This window comes from Carassius carassius, chromosome 41, assembly GCF_963082965.1.
Source record: "Carassius carassius chromosome 41, fCarCar2.1, whole genome shotgun sequence".
NCBI lineage: Eukaryota > Metazoa > Chordata > Actinopteri > Cypriniformes > Cyprinidae > Carassius > Carassius carassius.
In genome coordinates this window covers 1,297,746-1,317,675 of record NC_081795.1, presented here as the reverse complement: position 1 = coordinate 1,317,675, position 19,930 = coordinate 1,297,746, and the positions used below count along the sequence as shown (strand labels likewise).

Sequence of the window (19,930 nt, the reverse complement as noted above, 5' to 3'; positions counted from 1 at the left end):
CATATTTAATGACACAATTGAAAACGAGACTCACTTATTATTTCGGCCAATCACATCACTCTTTGCCCTAAGCCCCTCCCCTCAGATCCTGGATGAGTGTGTGCGCGTGCGGTGAACTGGTGTACGATGCATGCAATGACGCAGAACTTGTGCGGTATGAAGTGTGTGTGTGTGTGTGTGTGTTTTAGTGGAGAAAGCGATGCTCTTGTTCTTTATCTTTATTTTATTTTTCTATTTCATGCACACAAGCTCATATCCAGACAGCGTTTCCGCCGAGCATGATGTCTGTTTCAAATACTGTATCAAACTCTCCTTGAGCTACTGTTCAAAGGAAAACAAGTGCACTTGTGGTTCGCCGTGACGCTTGCATTTTAAAAAAATAACTGTAAAGCACCTTCATACGCGACTGAACACTATAACTGTTGCATCTGGCTGATTGACTGAAGACACTCGCGTCCCCTCGTGCTCAACGCTGGAGTCTGCCGAGGTGCCTGGCAAGTGCACTTGGTTTCAGATGGAGTGGACTGCATACTCTATAAATGACTTGTGGGTGTGGTTTGTGTTTAGCTCCGCCCTCTCTGATGCATATGTGGGTGGGGGTGAGAGTGGGCTGATTTAAACGGACTGTGGGAGATAATTGTTGCTAATGTATATGAGGTCTCTGTATATGTCTGCTTAATGTTTGCACACCATAAAATGTGAGACCATGCTTGCGTTTGTTTGGTCTTTTCTCAGATTTTATTTTAAAAGGGATATTCACGCATGAGTGATTTATCTGTGTAGTGTCTCTGTGTGAGGTTTCTTGGACGCCTGTGTAAAATGAGATGGGTGCACAATCCCATGATCTGACATCAGATGTCAGACTGCCGAGATTGACAACAGAGTCTTAAATCACAGGCTTTATCGATCTACAAACACCTGCTGATGATTGTTCAGCTCTCGTCCTCTTTATTTAATCACCCACAAGCATGCATTATTTAATAGATCAATCCAATCCTGTGTTCTGATTGGTCAATCCAGTGTTCCAGAAAGAGACCAACTTTTAACCTTAGTTGATATGACAACAGTAGATCTACTAGTATCATAACAATAATAAAAAATAAAAATTGTTTTTAGAATGTTCAGTCCATATGTCTTAGTCTTCAGAAAAGATACTGTTAAAGATGAACAAGGTTCTATTTGTTTACATTCATTTACATTAGTTAATATAATTATTCAAAAAAACATAGTATTTATTAGTCTTAATGTTGATTTTAACATTTAGTAATAAATGATTTACATCAAAAATTATATTTAAATAATTGTATAGTATTTTTATAATTATTGTTGTTGTAAAATTATATAATTAATCAAATAAAAAATAATATATATGATTAAATGACAAAAGATACTATTTATATAATTTATTTTATTCATTTTTTATCATTATTATTAAATATAAAATATTAGAAAAAAATAAAATATTTTAAAATGAATCAAATAAAAACAATATATATTTAATTTAATATTAATTATTTTATTTAATTATATACATTTAATGGGCCGGAGCTTACATAAACTAATTATGAATTGTTGTATTTTTATTAATGTGTTTTTATTTTATTAATTTTAACAAAATGCATTGCTCATTAACCTTTTTATTTATTAATTTTTTTCCCACGTATAATTTTTTGTCAAAAACAGACTGAAATCTAAGCTGCAAGTAAAATGTAAAAGTCGAGATTTTTAGTATCTCAAAGAATTACATTTAGGTGTCAAGCAAACTATATCACGACTTTCCGAAAGACTTTGAAACTAAAAAATTCATCGTATGGCCTACTTTTATGCTTTTCCGGAGCCTGACATCCGCTTATTCATTCTGTTTAAAACCAGCTTTGACATTCTGATAAATACCTGCTTTTGTGCTTCATGGAAAGGTGCACTGCACTCATTATACAAAGTATGCTTTCTTGTTGCTTATTTAATGTGTGTGATATCAGAATGATATTCCCGCATCTCTATCAGTGTCTTTATGTGATTGGATTAGTTGTGCATCTTCATTACTTCTGCAAGCCAGTGATGCTAATCTCGCTGACGGAAAAGAGCCGAGCCGTGGGGAATGAACGGCTAGCAGTGGGCGGAGTCACAGCTTACAAATACTGGGCCTTGAAACCAGCATCCACTCACACTTTAACTCAACACACAACATTACCTGCATCTGAACACAGACAGGTGAGTTACTGCAGCACCACATCACCGCTCAATAAAAAATTATTAAAAAAAAATAAATATATATACATTGATAATAATCAGAAATGTTTCTTGAGCGGTAAATCATCATATTAGAATGATTTCTGAAGATCATGTGACAATCATGTGGAATGCTGCTGAAAATACACCTGCACATCACAGAAATAAATTAAACTTTTATACATATTCATTTAGAAAATCGTTATTTGAATTTGTAATGTTTCACAATATTACAGTTTGTTTTGGTCAAATAAATGATGAACATGAGAGACTTCTTTCAAAAAACATTTAAAAAATCCTACTGACCCCAGAAGGTAGAGTAAATCACCATACTATATATCACCGTATATCATTAATATAATATTACCTTGAGTAATATTACCCTGGCATTTAATACCAAAAAAGGGTCAACTTCGCTGTGAAAGGATTTCTAATAGAGGAATCTGACATTATTCTTTACTGTAACTGCTGTAATCCATCCATCCGCATTTTCTTTCTCTTCTGGAAAGTCATGGGCACTTTCGATGTTGGAGGCAAATAATTCTATTGAATAATCTCCCCTGTACTTTCGATAGCAGTTCATGCTACTACAGTTTACTTGGACATTTGAAAATGGTTCATTTGGTTCTGGGATTTGAAGATTGCACACTACTTAAGATTCTGGTTGAAATTAGGTTTATTATAATAATTCTGCATTATTCTGATTTCTCAGATAGGATTAGGAATGTTTTGCAGCTGTTTTATGTTGTAAAGCACATGCCTTAAAATGCACAGTAGTTTTAAAAGTAACATTGTCTCAGCAAGAACAAGTGTTCATGGATAATTTGATAAAACCATAAACATGTGTTTATCTTAAAGAAATAGTTCACCCAAAATGAAAATTAGCTTTGAATGTTTTCACCCTCAGGTAGTTAAAAATGAATATGAGTTTGTTTCTTCATCAGATTTGTAGAAATGTAGCATTGCATCAGTGTCTCATCAATGGATGCTCTGCAGTGAATGGGTGCCGTCAGAAAGAGAGTCCAAACAGCTGATAAAAACATCACAATAATCCACAGCACTCCAGTCCATCAGTTAACATCTGGAGAAGACAAAAGCTGCAATATAAAACAAATCCATCAATAAGGCATTTTAGCTTTAAACTGTGCCTCTGGCTGAAATACACATCCATAATCCATAACAACACTTCCTCCAGAGAAAAAGTGCATTTCCTGTTGTCTCTCACATCCAAATCCAGCCACAGATTTGTTTAGAGCTGTTAAAATAGTGCTTGATCTGTGCAGATTTCTCTCCTGATTCAGATCAGATCACTTTTTAGCTGGAGGAAGTGTTATTATGGATTTTAGCCAGAAGTAACAGTTTGAAGTTAAAAACACTTTAATGCTGGATTTGTTTCAGGTTTTGTCTTCTCCAGATGTTCACTGATGGACTGGAGTGCTGTGGATTATTGTGATGTTTTTATCAGCTCTCATTCTGACGGCACCCATTCACTGCAGAGCATCCACTGATGAGACACTGATGCAATGCTACATTTCTCCAAACCTGATGAAGAAACAAACTCATCCTGATCTCAGATGAACTCACATAATCATTTTTGTCTAAACTATTCTGTGCAGTGTAAAGGATGAAGTTCTGAAGGAGATTCTGGGCATGTTGGTGGCTTATAGGGTGGTGGTGAAAAGTGATGCTGCCGGTTTAATGAACATGAGCTGTTTCGAGGTTTATACATTTGCTAACCAAACTAATATCTGTTGGTCGAGGAAAGGCTTTCCTGAGTGTTCAGATGCTAACGGCTTTATTTCAGCTTTCTTTCCAGCATCGTTGGATCCAGGGGAGTGTTGAATCCAGTGAAGTTGTTTTGATTTTGAGTATGTACGTTTGTAAGATGTTCTCGTATGTGTGTGTTTCAGTGAAGTTGCTGTGAAAGTTCCCTTTAAACTCATGCATCCCAAACCTGACCCAGGTGAGCTGATCACATTGCCAAACATGGTTTTACAGCTATTCATTTTCATCACAGAACATGAGCTCAAATCATACCTCATTTTTAAAACAATTTGAATTAAAAGCATATACAGTAATACTACAGTACATGGAGCAAATCCCACTCACATACGTTACATTATCATTAATGAAAAATCTGACTTTCATCCACATCAAACAGCTATACGTTTTGTTTTCATTTTAAGTAATTTTAAGAGTTTCTGCCATTTTTTTATGTTTGTTAATAAATATGTCTATTTTATTAAGTTTTATGTCAGTTTTAGGTATTTTAGTACATCAAGTTAAAACTGAGTGAAATGCAGCTAGCTGAAATAATATTTAATTTAATAAATGTAATATATATATATTAAGCATGATTTTTACAGACTAATTAGTCAAATAAAATTAAGATCATGCTATTGTGAATTGAATGGGATTTACAAGACAATTAATATTAAATAATAATATCCATTTATATGCACTGGCATTCATTGAAATGAATTGAAGCTGCTTTAGAGTTGAAATTTAATTAGTTTCATAAATGATGAATTTCACAACATTAACGCTATTATTTTCCTGCTTTGAAGCTATCTGTATTGTATAAAGCACTATAGAAATAAATGTGACTCGATCTGATAATAACTGAATGTTATCTTCTTTCTTTTCTCCCTGTTCTCCTCGTCCTAAAGAGAGGTGAGAAACGGTTAATATTTTCCATTGTGACTGTCCATTATCTGGGTGTATATTCTGTGGGGTTCATGTGATCTTATGCTATATCTGTAATATAAAACCCTTCATATAGAGTCCTTGTGTCTCTGATTCCACGTGTTCGGTGCACAGGGAAAACTGATCGCTGATATCGTTGTCCCATCTAAATGCGATCCGTCTCTTGTGTGGAGCCCCAGTTTAGCATCGTTCTTTCAATAAATCTGTTGTTAGTGTTCAATAGAAACTGCCCTCTGACATCAGAACAGGGGTGTGTGATTTTACTGAATCTGCGTTCAGTTGACTGAGTTTCTCCTCTCTTTCTGTGTTTAGTGAAGACACAACTGCCTTCTCTGTGGAAAGTGCTCAAGGGAGACATGCATTTTGTGTGGTTTGTGTAGACAGACTTGTGCATGTAAAGATTCATAAGCATTTATAGATGCATGTTAAGGCTGTGCCCTAATACACGAATATTTTTTAAGACAGGTGAGAAAATAACCGCTGGCCAAATTACCATTTATCCTGCTGTCTCCGTATTTTCATTGTGGATATTGTAGTTAAATAAATCAAGGATGCTTAATATTAGCATTTTGACAAAACTTATGGAATCATTATTCCGACTAAGATTAAAAGGCTTCTTAGAAAACTAACAAATATAGAGCTTTCAGTAATGATAAACTGATATAAAGTGCATTTTACTTGTCACAAATGGATGTATTGCATAGTAAATTAGTTGCGGTTTAGATTTCTAAAGAGGCAAATTCTGTTCTTCTGGTGTTATTTGCTCTTTAAATGCTTTGAGCTATAATTAAACTATTTGTGACAGCATAACAGCTGTGTTTACATGATCTCTATATTAAAGGACATTTTCTTTTTCAATCATTCCTTCACAGAAAAACTGCCCTTTCAAAAACCTGTAACATATAACATGGGAATGTGTTTTTTTAACTTAAGATTCTCATAGCCCAGTGAAACACTGACCATACTCAGTAAACTACAGTTAACATATGGCAGCAATCCAGAGATAAACTCAAACTTATTTACCTTTAATGATCTGTATTTCAGTTGAGGAGCATTTCTTGTTGCATTATACACAAACATTATTTTATTCAAAATTATATTAATCAAACAATGTAAATACAGTATTCAAAGATGTTAATTTAGAATGCTCCGTAAGTAGACACTAGAAGCAAGCCAGCTCACTGGGTTTTAAAGCAGAGCTGTTTTGTTTGAAAATTGCCAAATTAAATTAAATGGATGTTCAAACATTGGTTCATTGGTCATTGACATTTCCTAAGTTTTTTTAATTTTTTTTTCAGGTAGTGCCTTGTGGATCTTGGTCTGATAGAAAGTAGTCAGATGAAACTAGTTTGACTAGTCTGTAAGAGGAAAAACAACCAAAAACAAGGAGTTGGATTAGTTGTTTACAGTTTATTGGAAATATAAGGGTAATCAATACACAGAACATGAGCATGAACTTGTTGTGTTGTGTCATATTGTCGCAGGGTCACTGCTAAAACTCACACCCCCCAAGACATTTATGGGTGAGCTCCTTTTTCCCTGGACCCTTATAGGCAACACCATAAGAGGTTTCCCAAAATATTATTGTGTGTCTGATTAATCCATACTCTGTTGTAACACATTGACTTTGTTAGGCAACACTTCTCTTTCTTGTACCTCTCTAATACTTCTCTGAACTCATCTATCTTGAGACACACATACATGCACCAGCCCTCCCAGTTTTCCTGTTCTCATTCTCATTTTGACTCTTATTCACAGTCTGTGTCCACTGAATAGCTGGAAGGATGATATAACCGCTGACTGGTGCGTTCCTGCTCAGTTTTCATTCTTTACAAACATCCGACTGAAATCAACTGTCAAGGGAGCAACCTCTCGACTGATCCACCTCACTGTGTATTGATAGGGGCATAATACAGCTATTCAAGTTAAGAGAGACTCATTGTAAATAAACACCGCACATATCCACCTGCAGAACTAATTAATCCCAAACAAGTGAACTAGAAGGCCCTGCTTTCAGACGAAGGTTTGCTTCTTAACTACATAAAGTCGTCTTAAAATAGAATCTACATGTGGAATATTATAGAAACACTAGGGGTTCAGGTTTTGGGGTTGAGGTTCAGAAGTGGATCATTTTAGAGGTTTTGTTAAGAGTTTAGGTTGTGGGTCTAGAATGTAGAGTGCAGTTAAAAGTTTGGGTAAAAGTTTAGACTTGGGTGTAAGTTAACATTAGGGTGGAGGTCTAGGAGCCAATTAAAGTTTGGGTGAAGGTTTGTAATGTTGGGTGTAGATTAAGAGGTTAGGGTGGAGGTCTAGGAGTGAGTTAAAGTTTGGATGAAAGGTTTAGAATGTTAGGTGTAGGTCAACATTAGGGTGGAGGTCTAGGATTCAATTAAAATTCAGATGAAGGTTTAGAATGTTGGGTGTAGGTTAAGAAGTTAGGGTGGAGGTCTAGTAGTCAATTCAAGTTTGGGTGAAGGTTTAGAATGTTGGGTGTAGGTTAAGAGGTTAGGGTGGAGGTCTAGGAGTAAGTTAAAGTTTGGGTGAAGGTTTAGAATGTTGGGTGTAGGTTAAGAGGTTAGGGTGGAGGTCTAGGAGTCAGTTAAAGTTTGGGTGAAGGTTTAGAATGTTGGGTGTAGGTTAAGAGGTTAGGGTGGAGGCCTAAGAGTCAGTTAAAGTTTGGGTGAAGGTTTAGAATGTTGTGTGTAGGTTAAGAGGTTAGGGTGGAGGCCTAAGAGTCAGTTAAAGTTTGGGTGAAGGTTTAGAATGTTGGGTGTAGGTTAAGAGGTTAGGGTGGAGGCCTAAGAGTCAATTAAAGTTTGGGTGAAGGTTTAGAATGTTGGGTGTAGGTTAAGAGGTTAGGGTGGAGGCCTAAGAGTCAGTTAAAGTTTGGGTGAAGGTTTAGAATGTTGGGTGTAGGTTAAGAGGTTAGGGTGGAGGCCTAAGAGTCAGTTAAAGTTTGGGTGAAGGTTTAGAATGTTGTGTGTAGGTTAAGAGGTTAGGGTGGAGGCCTAAGAGTCAATTAAAGTATGGGTGAAGGTTTACAATGTTGTGTATAGGTTAACATTAGGGTGGAGGCCTAAGAGTCAATTAAAGTTTGGGTGAAGATTTAGAATGTTGTGTGTAGGTTAACATTAGGGTGGAGGCGTAAAAGTCAATTAATGTTTGGGTGAAGATTTAGAATGTTGTGTGTAGGTTAACATTAGGGTGGAGGTGTAAGAGTCAATTAAAGTTTGGGTGAAGGTTTAGAATGTTGGGTTTTTGTTAACAGTTTAGGTTGCAGGTCTAGGGAGTAGATAAAGTTTAGGTATAAAATGTTAGATGTAGGTCTCGAGTGTAGTTAAAAGTTTGGTTGAAGGTTTAGAATTTTGGGTGTAGATCTAGGGAATAGGTAATGTTTAGGCTTAAAAGATTGGGTGTAGGTTAAGACTTTGGAGTAGGAGATTACCATGGAATATCTTTATCAGGGAACTGATTTTCAATGAAATCTCTTCCAAACATGTCATCACATCTGTCTGGGTACAACAAAAACCCGTTGAATGTGCTGCTGGACTCGGAGCCAGTGAATATGCCATTAGTGGTGGTGTCTTTCACCTGTACCCACACCCAGTCACCCTGGCTCAGACTCAGCACCACCTGCTGAGAGGCGGTGTTCATTTCTACTGGCGTAGTTGTCCTCACTACAGCCTCGAAGTTGTGGAAGAGTCCGACCTTTAGCAGACGGTGGGATACTTGCAGATGGTAGCTAAACACGTAGGTTCCGTTAACCGGGGCGGTGTAGACACCATTATCAGGGTTGTAGTTCTGGTTTAAGTTGTAGATGACACGTTTGAAAGGCACTGGGCGGCTAGGTACAGGAAAGGAGGTGAGTAAAGCGGCAGAGAAAGTAGATTGCACAGTGGGTGAGCAAGGTCCGGGCATACCAATCATTCCCATATCTCCCTGATCACCCTTAGGTCCTGTGGCTCCAGCTGCACCCTGTTGCCCTGTCGGACCCAAGTTTCCCTTCTCACCCTTTTCTCCTGTTTGACCCGGGGCTCCTTGAGCCCCATCCTTACAATTGCACAGGCCCTGTGGACCTTGGTCACCCTTCTCCCCTGATACACCTGGAAGGCCACGCTCTCCCACCACACCCGGATCGCCCTTCAACCCTTTTTGTCCAGGGTCTCCATTCAACCCAGGTAACCCCCGTGCACCTGCAGGGCCAGGAAGACCCGGTTCACCTGCCGGACCAGGTAAAGGCTCACAGGTTTCTGGGCATTGACCATCATCTCCCTTTGGACCCTGTTCTCCTGAAGGACCTTCCAGACCAGGTTCACCCTTTTCACCTGGGAAGCACATATACAAAAATGGTCACCAAGGCCCATAATAGGCATTGTGTATATGTAAATGGTATTACATTAGTGGAGATTCACTGACCTTTGAATCCCCTGCCTCCCTTTGGCCCTGAAACTCCAGGGTAACCAAGGTCACCCTTATCTCCTGCGTCACCTTTCTCACCTGTGTGTGCATGAATTACATTACCACCACAGTTAACTCAATCGATTAAAACACCAGATCTAGAGAATAACATACTGACCATGGTCTCAATAATCTACTTAAAGGATAGTTAATCCAAAAATGAAAATTCTGTCATCATTTACTCACCCTCAAGTTGTTCCAAACCTATATGGGATTAGTTGTTTTAAATAATGTTGGTATCCAGACAATTTCCAGCAGCCAATGACTTTTTATAGTATTTCTTTCATTGCTAAGGAAGTCAGTGGATACCTGCAACTGTTTGGTTACCAACATTCTTCAAAATATCTTTTCTTGAAAGAAGAAAGAAACTTGATAAGTGAGTAAATGATGACAGATGACTGTTCCTTTAAGATTACAATGTTTTTGGGAAGTATATCCGAAACAAGTAGTAAGCAGGAAACTTCACAAAAAGGGCTTGCACCATTTTCAAACTAGCTTTCCCAACACTGATTCACACACATTCATAGTGAAGTAAAATGCATTGACTTTATGTTGAGTCTCACCCTTTATGCCAGGACGTCCTGTGAATCCTGGACGGCCGGGAAGCCCAGTGAGGCCTCTTGGACCTTGACTACCAGGAACTCCTGTGAGTAGCAGATGCAGTTATTAAAACGCTGGACAATAATAAACAAACAGAGGTATATGTGAGATAATGCTGTGTGTGGAGTTTGTACCTGGCAGTCCACGGTCGCCTCTGTCTCCTTTCTGGCCTTGGTTTCCGGAGCAAGCGGAGCAGATGCAGAACCAGGGAACCTGGTCCGCTGTGGGTGGAACTGGAGCTTCCAGAATCATCTGACAATAGGATAAATCAGGCTCCGAAAATCCCGTTTGTCCCTGCGTGTCATTGGACAGTAACCCAAGAGCTGCTGCATGGTAGCCGGGAATTAAAGCACACTGGCCAAAAAACAAACACACCAACACCTTCACGATGTCCTGCAGGCAGAATTATAGAGTTGAATCTAATCACAGAGTCGCTTTAAAATATGATGTCACTGTCTCACAGCAAGAAAAATCAAGAATGATTTCAATGCATTGCTTGATAGTTACAAGGATATTCTGGAAGCTTTCCAGCTGCATTGTTGTTTTAAATTAAAAATTATCGCAGTACGTTTTACAAGATAATGCTTTCTAAGACTTCAAAATGTCATGTTTCTTCAAATGTTTGTGAAATTCAGCAACTAGCACTTTCCAATTAAGTTTAATACAGGAAATATAATAATATACAAATACTAAACGACAACATTTTAATATTTAACACAGTGTAGCATTGTTTTTGCTTTTATTCGGTATGTCATTTTCATCAGTTAACGGAAATTAGATAAGCTAGACGGACAGATTGATCACCCACCATATTCCAGTGATACAGCATCTCGTTCTTCCTTAGTCCAGGTCAAGTGTGTGAAAAAATCTCTGATGTTTTGACGACCTACACTTATATACCTGCACCTGCGTGAGTGTGTTTGTGTGTATTTGACCACTGGGAGTTGAACTTTTTTCTCTCTCCATTCTCTGTGACCTCATTAGGCCCAGAATATCATGAGTAATAATACAGTCGAGAGAAAACAGGGGGAAGCTTCTGTCTTTGTGTGTGTGACACAGCGGTGTGAGAGCAGGCGCGGCTCCGTCAGGACTGTAACAGGAGAGAGCGGATGCGTCTCTAGAGATGATTTATAATACAGGGAAGCATGGGAACATGGCCGGCCTTCGACCCGATCCAGGTCAGATCTCACACACACACAAACACAGAGGATTCTGTTTCTGTAAGAACCAGTCAACAGAATATGTAACAAGTAACACCTTGAATATCTTATCACAGATCTGTGAAGAGAATCCCATAATGCACCAGTACATTTGTTATTTTAATCTTTTATTTTGACAGCTGTAGCCTCACACTGAATTTTTTTTTTTTTGAGTATTTTATTTTTCCAGTTTTCAATTTCAGAATAAACATGAAAACACAAAACACACAACTCCAAAACCCCTTCCCCAACCCACCCACGAACTGGAAAGAGAGGAGAAAAGGTAAATAAATAAATAAAATTAATACATAACGAAAATAATACTAGTACTAATAATGATAAAATGAATATCAATTAAAAAAAAAAAAAAAAATTCGACAGGCAGAGAAGACAACAGTAAGCACTGACAACAAAGAGCTTGTAAAAGCTACAACCCGTCCATCATAGGAGCTGACAACGTGTCCATATATGCTAAATATGGCTGCCACATCTCTGTAAAAGTATTATAGTCATTCCTGAGTATATATGTAATTTTTTCAAGTGGAAAGCAGCTATTTATTTCTGAAACCCATCTTCCTATGGAAAGTTGAGAGTCCGACTTCCATGTGATAGCGATGCACTTCCTTGCAACGCACAGGGCCAGTGAGAGGAACCTCTTTTGAGCTTTTCTTAATCGTGTATTGATATTTGTAGTATCTCCTAATAAGCAAATTTGAGGATCTAATGGGAGATGTAGTCCTAGGAGTTTGGTCATGATGTCAGAGAAGTCGTGCCAGAATGTGTTAAGTTTTGTGCATGACCAAGTGCAATGTAGGAATGAACCCTCTTCTATACTACATCTAAAACACAGGTTAGGTATCTCAGGTTTATATTTATGTAATTTATGTGGCGTAAGATAGGTTTGATGAAGAAAGTTATAATAAGTCAGCCTGTACCTGGAATTAAGAGTGGCAGTTAAACCTTTTTGACACAATTCAGCCCAGAGCTCTGTACCCATTGACACCTAAGTCAGACTCCCATTTCTCCCTTGATTTATGTAAACCTGGTTTTAAAGCATCATCCATCAAGAGAGAGTACACTTTTGAGATAAAACGAGGTGTGTTACCCTCATGAAGCAGTTTTTTCAGTTCACTGAGCATGGGCAAAGTCATTTCAGGTCCCAAAACAGATTTAAGAAATGATCTTAACTGTAAATAACAAAAGAAATTTCTGCTGGACAGATCATATTTCCTCATTAGGTCCTCAAAAGACATTAGGCATCCATCCTTATAACAGTCCTCCAAATGATGAATCCTTTTTTGAAGCCACGTTTCCAGGATCTTATTATCCACTGACATAGGTATGAGTTCATTCTGTTTCAATGGTGTTCTAGGTGAAAATATATTTTTTAGTCCAATATTTTTCCGGATTTTATGCCATGTTTTGATGAAATGAGTCAAGACAGGGTTGTCCGTTCTTCTGGAGATGGTTGATGGTTTCTTTAAGAGCATACATTCCAATTGAAACCCAAGGTGGGACATTTTCCTTTTCAAATAAAAAAGAGAGAAGTCGCATTTGGGCAGCCAGATAATGCTTTTCAAGGTTAGGCAGTCGAAGACCCCCGAGTTTGTAGTCCCATGTAAGTTTTTCCATTGAAACCCTTGGAGTCTTACCATTCCATATGAATTGTCAAATATGTTTGTTCAGGTTTTTAAAGAAACTGGATGGCACTGGAATCGGTAAGGACTGAAAGAGGTACTGCAACCTTGGTAATATATTCATTTTAATACAATTTATTCGGCCAATCAAAGTTATTGGTAAATTTATCCATTTCTGTAAATCCTCTATTATTCTACTTACTAGTGGTAAGTAATTGAGTTTGTACACATTTTTAAGGTTGTTATCCACCATAATTCCAAGGTATCTTATCCCGCTTGGAGACCATTTAAATGGACCTCTTTGCTGATGTTCAGTGTAGTTAAAATTCGAGAGTGGGAGAATTTCACATTTGTCGTAATTTACCTTATATCCAGAGACAGATCCAAATGCATGCAAAATGGTTTTTAATTTAGCAAGGGAGTCAGATGGCTTTGTTAAATACAGAATTATATCATCTGCCATCCACTGAATTTATTGAAGAGTGATGGCTGGGCTGTTTATTTCATACAGGGTAAAACTTTACAATAAGGTCTCATTTGTTAACATGAATTAATGCATTAACTAACATTAACAGTATATTTTTACGGAATGCATTAATCTTTGTTAATGTTAGTACAAATGTTTCTCCTTTAGATTGTGTTCACAAACTGGGTCCAAGCTCCCGAAGATATGGCGCCGCGCTGCTGTCATAGCCCTTCCAAAACCAAACAAGCCTGCTGAAGACCCCAAATCCTACCGACCCATCTCACTGCTCTGCGTCCCATTCAAAACCCTGGAGAGGCTGATCTATAATTGCATCGAACCAATAGTGGACCCTCAACTCCCACGGGAACAAGCTGGCTTCCGGCACGGTCGGTCAACGGTTGACCAGGTGACACTGCTCACCCAAGACATTGAGGACGGCTTTCAGGAAAAACAGAAGGCTGGAGTAGTGTTGCTTGATCTCACAGCCGCTTACGAAACCGTCTGGCACCGCAGACTCCACCTAAAGCTACTAAAGATCATTCCCGACCGGCACATGGTGAAATTCATCATTGAGATGGTGACGAACCGCGGCTTCACCTTAAAGACCAGTGACGGTCAATGCAGCAGGCTTAGAAGGCTGAGGAATGGTGTTCCGCAGGGTTCTGTCCTCGCACCGATGTTATTCAATATCTACATCCACGACTTACCGGAAACAACATCCCGGAAATATGGTTACGCTGACGACCTGGCCATTATGACGAGATGACAAACATGGGAGCAGATGCAGGCCAGCCTAAACCAGGACATGGACACATTGGCAGCCTACCTGCGTGAGTGGCGTTTACAGCTCAGGATCGGCAAGACAGTTGCAGCAGCTTACCACCTGAACAACAGTGAGGCCAGACGGGAACTGGACATATTCGTTAACAACAAGCGCCTTGAGTTCCAGCAAGCCCCACGGTACCTTGGCATACGCCTGGATAGATCTCTAACATTCAAACAACACCTTGAAGAAGTGACGGCCAAAGTGTCATCAAGGGTCGCAATAATTCGACGTCTCGCTGGTACTAGCTGGGGTGCAACTGCCAAGGTGCTTCGAATATCTACAGTAGCTCTCGTCTTCTCCACAGCTGAATACTGTGCTCCAGCCTGGTGCAGAAGCCCACACGCCAGGAAAGTCGATATTGCCATAAACACCGCCCTTCGGACTATAACTGGCTGCCTGAAATCTACCCCTGTCTACCATCTGCCAACACTAGCGGGAATTGCCCCGGCCCTACCCTCGCTCTTGCAAGGAAAGCCCAAAGATACAACTGGCATATCCTGCACAATACCACCACAACAGCACTGCCTCCTCATAGACTGAAGTCCCGCCACCCGTACAACAAGGCGGCACAAGACCTGCTCAGGTCCATCCCTGAGGACCTGTCTACAGAGGCATGGCTCGCGGCAGCCTGGAAGCAGGAGTGGGAGTCAGCAGGGCCCTCACGAATCCTCCGTTACATCTATGACCCTGGAGGCGCTCTTGAAGGAGAGGATCTGCCACGCCGGCAATGGACTCTGCTAAACCGCCTGCGAACTGGAGTTGGACGTTACAAAGCATCGATGAGGAAGTGGGGCCTGGAGGACAGAGCAGTGTGTGAGTGTGGGGAGCCAGAGCAGACCGCTGAACACAAAATCACCACCTGTCCACTGTATAAACCACCGTCGGAGGCCGGCCTCTTCGACGTGGGACCTGAGATGAGAAACTGGCTGAGTTCTACTGAGCTGGACATTTGATGACGACACACGAAAGAAGAAGAAGAACAAACTGGGTACAACTGTTTTATTGTGGGTCAAATTAACCTTCATTGGTTTCCATGCAATTTGCCAAAAATGTACATTATGAAAAATACTAAAGATTCGTGTAAAAACAGAAACTTCTATTGTAGCTTATCACAAAATACACAGGGAATTGTATAACTTATGAACTATTTTATTGTGTTACGAGCCAATCTGTTCCACATATTTTTGTTGAAAATTAGCTGCACAGATTTCAAATTAAAAAAATGAGTAGTCATGAACATTTATAATGACTTTTTACACACCGAGGTGCAAACAACTAAAGTATCTTTGTAATTAGTGTATTTATTGCTATTTGTACTTCCTCTGCATTTTTTATGTCTCTTTCTCAATTCCCCCCGTGAGGCAAAATGGGTTTCTCACACTTCTGAGATCCAAACTAACAACCAAAAACAACCGACAGATGTTTTTGACCATGAAACCAAAAAGATTAGTCTTTAATCACACAAGTCTCATGTTTTCCATATATTAGGGTTTGATAAGTTACATTAAAGGTTTTCTGTTTTATATATATATTTCTTTATTTAGTCTTTATTGCCTGACACTTTAGTGTTGATTTTTGGCAGAATGCATTGAAAACAATGAGAGAGTCAATATGACCCCACAAATTACAACATTTTCTATAGCCTTTTTAAAACACAATATAGCCTTTTCTATAGCCTTTTGAAACTTTGCATGCACATTCATGACCCTAATTTAGAAATATCCACCAAATTTTAAAAAGAAATAAATTGTTTAACCAGTATTTTAAGCAGCTTGAAAATCGAGTTTGGGTCAAATTGACCCCAACACAACAGGGCAGCCATATTCCTTAACCACATCAACTCTGGGGACCCACCGGTGGGTCCAATATTGCGTATGCCTAATTCTCAAAAAATCTAAATAACAGCTGAAGTGGTTAAACTCACTTATCTATGCCAGAAGATGCGTTTGTGTACATTTGTACATTTTGCAAAAGCTTTTGTAGAAAACAACTTACAAATATAATATGCAGAACACTATGCTTGGTTTAAAGTATAAACTTGATCAGTATACCAATATAAACAGAAGTGAAATGCAAGAAAAAGAGAACAAGTGCATTTGTTTCTGGTTGTGGATGAGTTCAGAGCTTGCAAAAGAGGTGTGTCTTCAGCTGTTCCTCGATGACATTAGAACAATGGAAATCAGTGGGAATTCCCCAGTTAGTTAGCTTGGGAAATATGCATCCTTTGTGCCTGATCTGAATCAGATTTGCATGCTGTTTTGGAACCAATTGAACTTTGCAAAAAAAAAAAAAAACAATCAACACTGAACTGAATTGAGCTGAATATTGATACTATTGTCTTCTAAAATTGGATTTGTTTAATAATTGACAAACTTCGCAACATCGACACTATAACTCAATTGAGATGAACCAACACTGAACTGAATAATGACACTGAAAAAAATTGAAACAACTTTTACTCAGAAATACCTAGTAACATTTACAAATAATCACAAAGAAATAAAAAGTACTCTGATAATCTTTGTTTTTATTTACTACCTTTTTTTTTACAGTGAATACTGCTTCACAGCATCATACAACATTTAAGTCATTTAATAATTGATTGGTTTTGCAACATTAATTTTCCTGTTTATTAATGTGAAGCCGCTCTGAAACGATCTGCATTGTATAAGTGCTTTATAAATAAATGTGAATAGACTTAACTCTAATTTCCAGACATAAAAAGGTGTTTATGTAACAAATAACACGTGTGGTAAAACACACATTATGCAGGATCAGATCCCATCATGTAAAAAGAGTGAATTACTATAAAAGGTGTGTGTTTATTCATATTTGTGAAAGAGAATTATTGAGTGTGTTACTGCAGGAATTGGAAAAAATGTGTTGTTATTTCAAGAGACTGTGTTTAAGGAAGTGTGCATTGGCAAGATGTGAAACACAGATGTGAAACTGGACACACAAACACAAACAAAGCCCCAGCCGCTTCTTCACAGCACCGCCCAGCTCCTGACCCTGTTTCTGTTGTCCTGCGCTTCTTTACACGGTCGCTCTGTGTTTATTGTCTTCATGAGGAATTCGTATGTGCATCATGCGTAAGCCATCAGGATCCAGTCTATGGTTACACACTCAAAAATCATTGCTGTATTGATTACATTAGGGTGTATATTTACAAGAAACACACACTCTCGCTATTAAATTCTAGATTGTTTTGCCTTAGGCTGTTGTGATCGTTATTGTGCTTTTAATGTCCACTGCTTTTCCTCAAAACATCCATCAATCTCCTTAAGAAACAACTGAAGCTGACTCAAATGGATCTATGACGTCAAGTACAATTGAGCATGATATTCAAAACAATACATAAAGTGATATAAAAAGAGAGGAATCACACTATCTTGTAAAGTTTACGTCCTGAAAAGATGCGAGACTTTTAAATCCATTATTCAGCAGGGTTGTGCTTTAATGTATCACTGATTCCAATGGATCATTTGTAGTGAATGGGTGCCATCAGATGCTTGATCTCTGAATATTTCTCTCCTGATTCAGACTAGAAGGCTTTTTCACATATGATTTGCTTCATTTTTGCTTTTGCATTTATAAGCTGTGTTTTGAGATTTTTAGTTGGTGTATGAAGGCAGTTGAACTATGTTCCATAAATGTTTCATAAACACAAAGTGGCTTTTATATCAAAAACTTAATATATTGTTTTAACATTTAAAATGGTACAAACTTCTTTTTAATTAAAGGTATGCTTATGGTAATGCAATTCCAGTTTACAAATATCTGTTGTAATGTTCCCTTTAATTTAAGAAAACAGTATTTCTGAATGTTCTCTAAACATTATTATTATTTTTTTTTAATGTTTTGAAAACTTATTTTTTTCTTTCTTGGTTGCATAAACGTTAAGGAAATATTACATTTTATTGTTTTGAAAGAATTATGGGAATGTCACTTTTGAATGTTCTCTGAAACAAGTAGTAACATTTAAAAAAAGTTAGATGAATGTCCAAAACAAATTTTATAAATAAAATAAATATAAATAAAATGCATGTGCTAATGTTTTAAGAACATTTGTTCACAACTTTCTGAATTAACTTGAACATCCATGTTCCATGTTCGCTGGGTGACAAGGTTACTTTGGAAATGTAATAAGTAGTGTAATGATTTCAGTTACTTTATTATAACTGATTACTTTTTTTTATTTCTAACAAAGGAATGTAGCGCTCAACACTGATTACTGTCAGACTTTCAAAATCTTCTCCACTTGAATTAAGATAAAAGATTATAATCATTTAATTATAAAGCACAGTCAAAATCAGACTTTAGCAGCTCTTTTTACTTTGAGGTCATTATGAGATTAAATACAGATTTAAAATCATAAATTATTTTAATAGTTATGATACTGTTTTTGAAATAAAATCCTTGAATAATTATTACATGCCTTGGTAATATATCAGGTAATTTACATTTAAAATAAAGCATATACACAAGTTATTATCGAATAACCCATGTCTATTCTGTGTCGTCAACTCCTGAAACATTGGTGTCTCATATTTTAAAGCAGTCCATGCAATTTGGGGGGGGAGCATTCAAATCTGTATGTGTGCGAAAATATTCAGATGTAACCCCCTTTATAATCGTTAACATTTTACACACAACAGATTACAGTAAATTACGCAATTCCGTGTAGCTCGTCTGTCCGGTAGGCGACGCGCGCGCCTTCTCTCCGGGCTGCAGTGCTCTGTCTGACCGTGCGGCGGCGCTGTGAGGCCGGTCCCGCTGGAACACGTCCGAGATATGAGTCCCGGGGGACGGAGCGCAGGATGGCGGCGGTCGGTGCTGCTGCTGAGGCCGAGTCGTCGGACAGTGAGCCGGAGCAGGAGCACGGCTCCCCGCAAAAACTCATTCGGAAGGTCTCCACGTCCGGTCAGATCCGAAGCAAGGTAATAAACACGTGCGTGTGTGTTTAGCGTCGTCTCTCCAAAGAGAAAAGCGCTTCAGACCGAGCGGCCCGTCCGAGATTCGCGACGTTTCCTGCGTGTCCAGACCCTCCGGTACCGAAGGACACCGACACCGGTCTCTGAGACGAGCGAGAGTTGGTGTAACGGGACCGCGCGGCTCTCTGTAGTGGTGAGCGCGCGCGTTCGGCTGAAGCGCTACATTTTAACCGTTTGTTCGGAATCTTTGAGTTTGAAAATGAAACACTGTAACATTTGCATAGCAGCGGTTACATTTAAACACAAACTCCCTTACAAAAAAAATCACAATAGTTTGTTTCTGCAGAGGTACAACAGTTGCTGCTGCACTTATTTTACTAAAGTAAAACTGTGGACAAAAATTATACTAAAAAGGAGGAAACAATAGAAAATGTAGTGAACGCTGTTTTAAGTAAAATACATATTCATTTAATTTAAAGCATATTATTATCAGTAGTAAAATATGTGTACATATATCTTAATTTTGATGGAAACTGGCTACCATAGTTCATTTTGTAAGGCAGTATGTCTGTTTCTCGAGCTGTTTACTTTTTACAAGCTCAAATTTAATTAATTAAAAAAAAAATAATCATAGTTTGTCCATACATACGTCATGGTTATCATTTATTATCATTACTGTAAAACTGGAAACTTGTATCAGCCTCCATTGTCATCAAAAACACGGGAAAGCCTCTCTTTGATGCAGATTTAATGTCATTTTTGCATTTTAGTAGTAGTAACTCTGTCTTATTGTAAAGGTTTGAGGATCTTCAGGATCTGAGCTGGCAAATCAAAGGTTGATTCTGAGTTATCCGTGTTTATTAATCAGAATCATA

At 38.3% G+C, this 19,930-nt stretch overlaps 2 protein-coding genes across 2 annotated transcripts in view; one reads left to right on the top strand and one right to left on the bottom strand.

Annotated features, from left to right (window-relative positions):
• Positions 1-8,368: 8,368 nt before the first annotated feature.
• Positions 8,369-14,014, bottom strand: LOC132123004 (complement C1q and tumor necrosis factor-related protein 9). The gene is made up of 5 exons (XM_059533539.1): positions 14,003-14,014; positions 10,128-10,386; positions 9,957-10,037; positions 9,352-9,432; positions 8,369-9,260 (listed from the first exon to the last, which is right to left on the bottom strand). The coding sequence occupies exons 1-5, from the start codon at positions 14,012-14,014 to the stop codon at positions 8,377-8,379; spliced, it is 1,317 nt and encodes a 438-aa protein (XP_059389522.1). The 3' UTR covers positions 8,369-8,376.
• Positions 14,015-18,840: 4,826 nt separating this feature from the next.
• Positions 18,841-19,930, top strand: part of LOC132123355 (diacylglycerol kinase delta-like) — a 32,536-nt gene continuing 31,446 nt past the window's right edge. Inside the window, exon 1 of the mRNA XM_059533920.1 lies at positions 18,841-19,061. Coding sequence (XP_059389903.1) covers positions 18,942-19,061 — 120 coding nt within the window. The 5' untranslated portion in view covers positions 18,841-18,941. The remainder of the gene's footprint in view (positions 19,062-19,930) is intronic.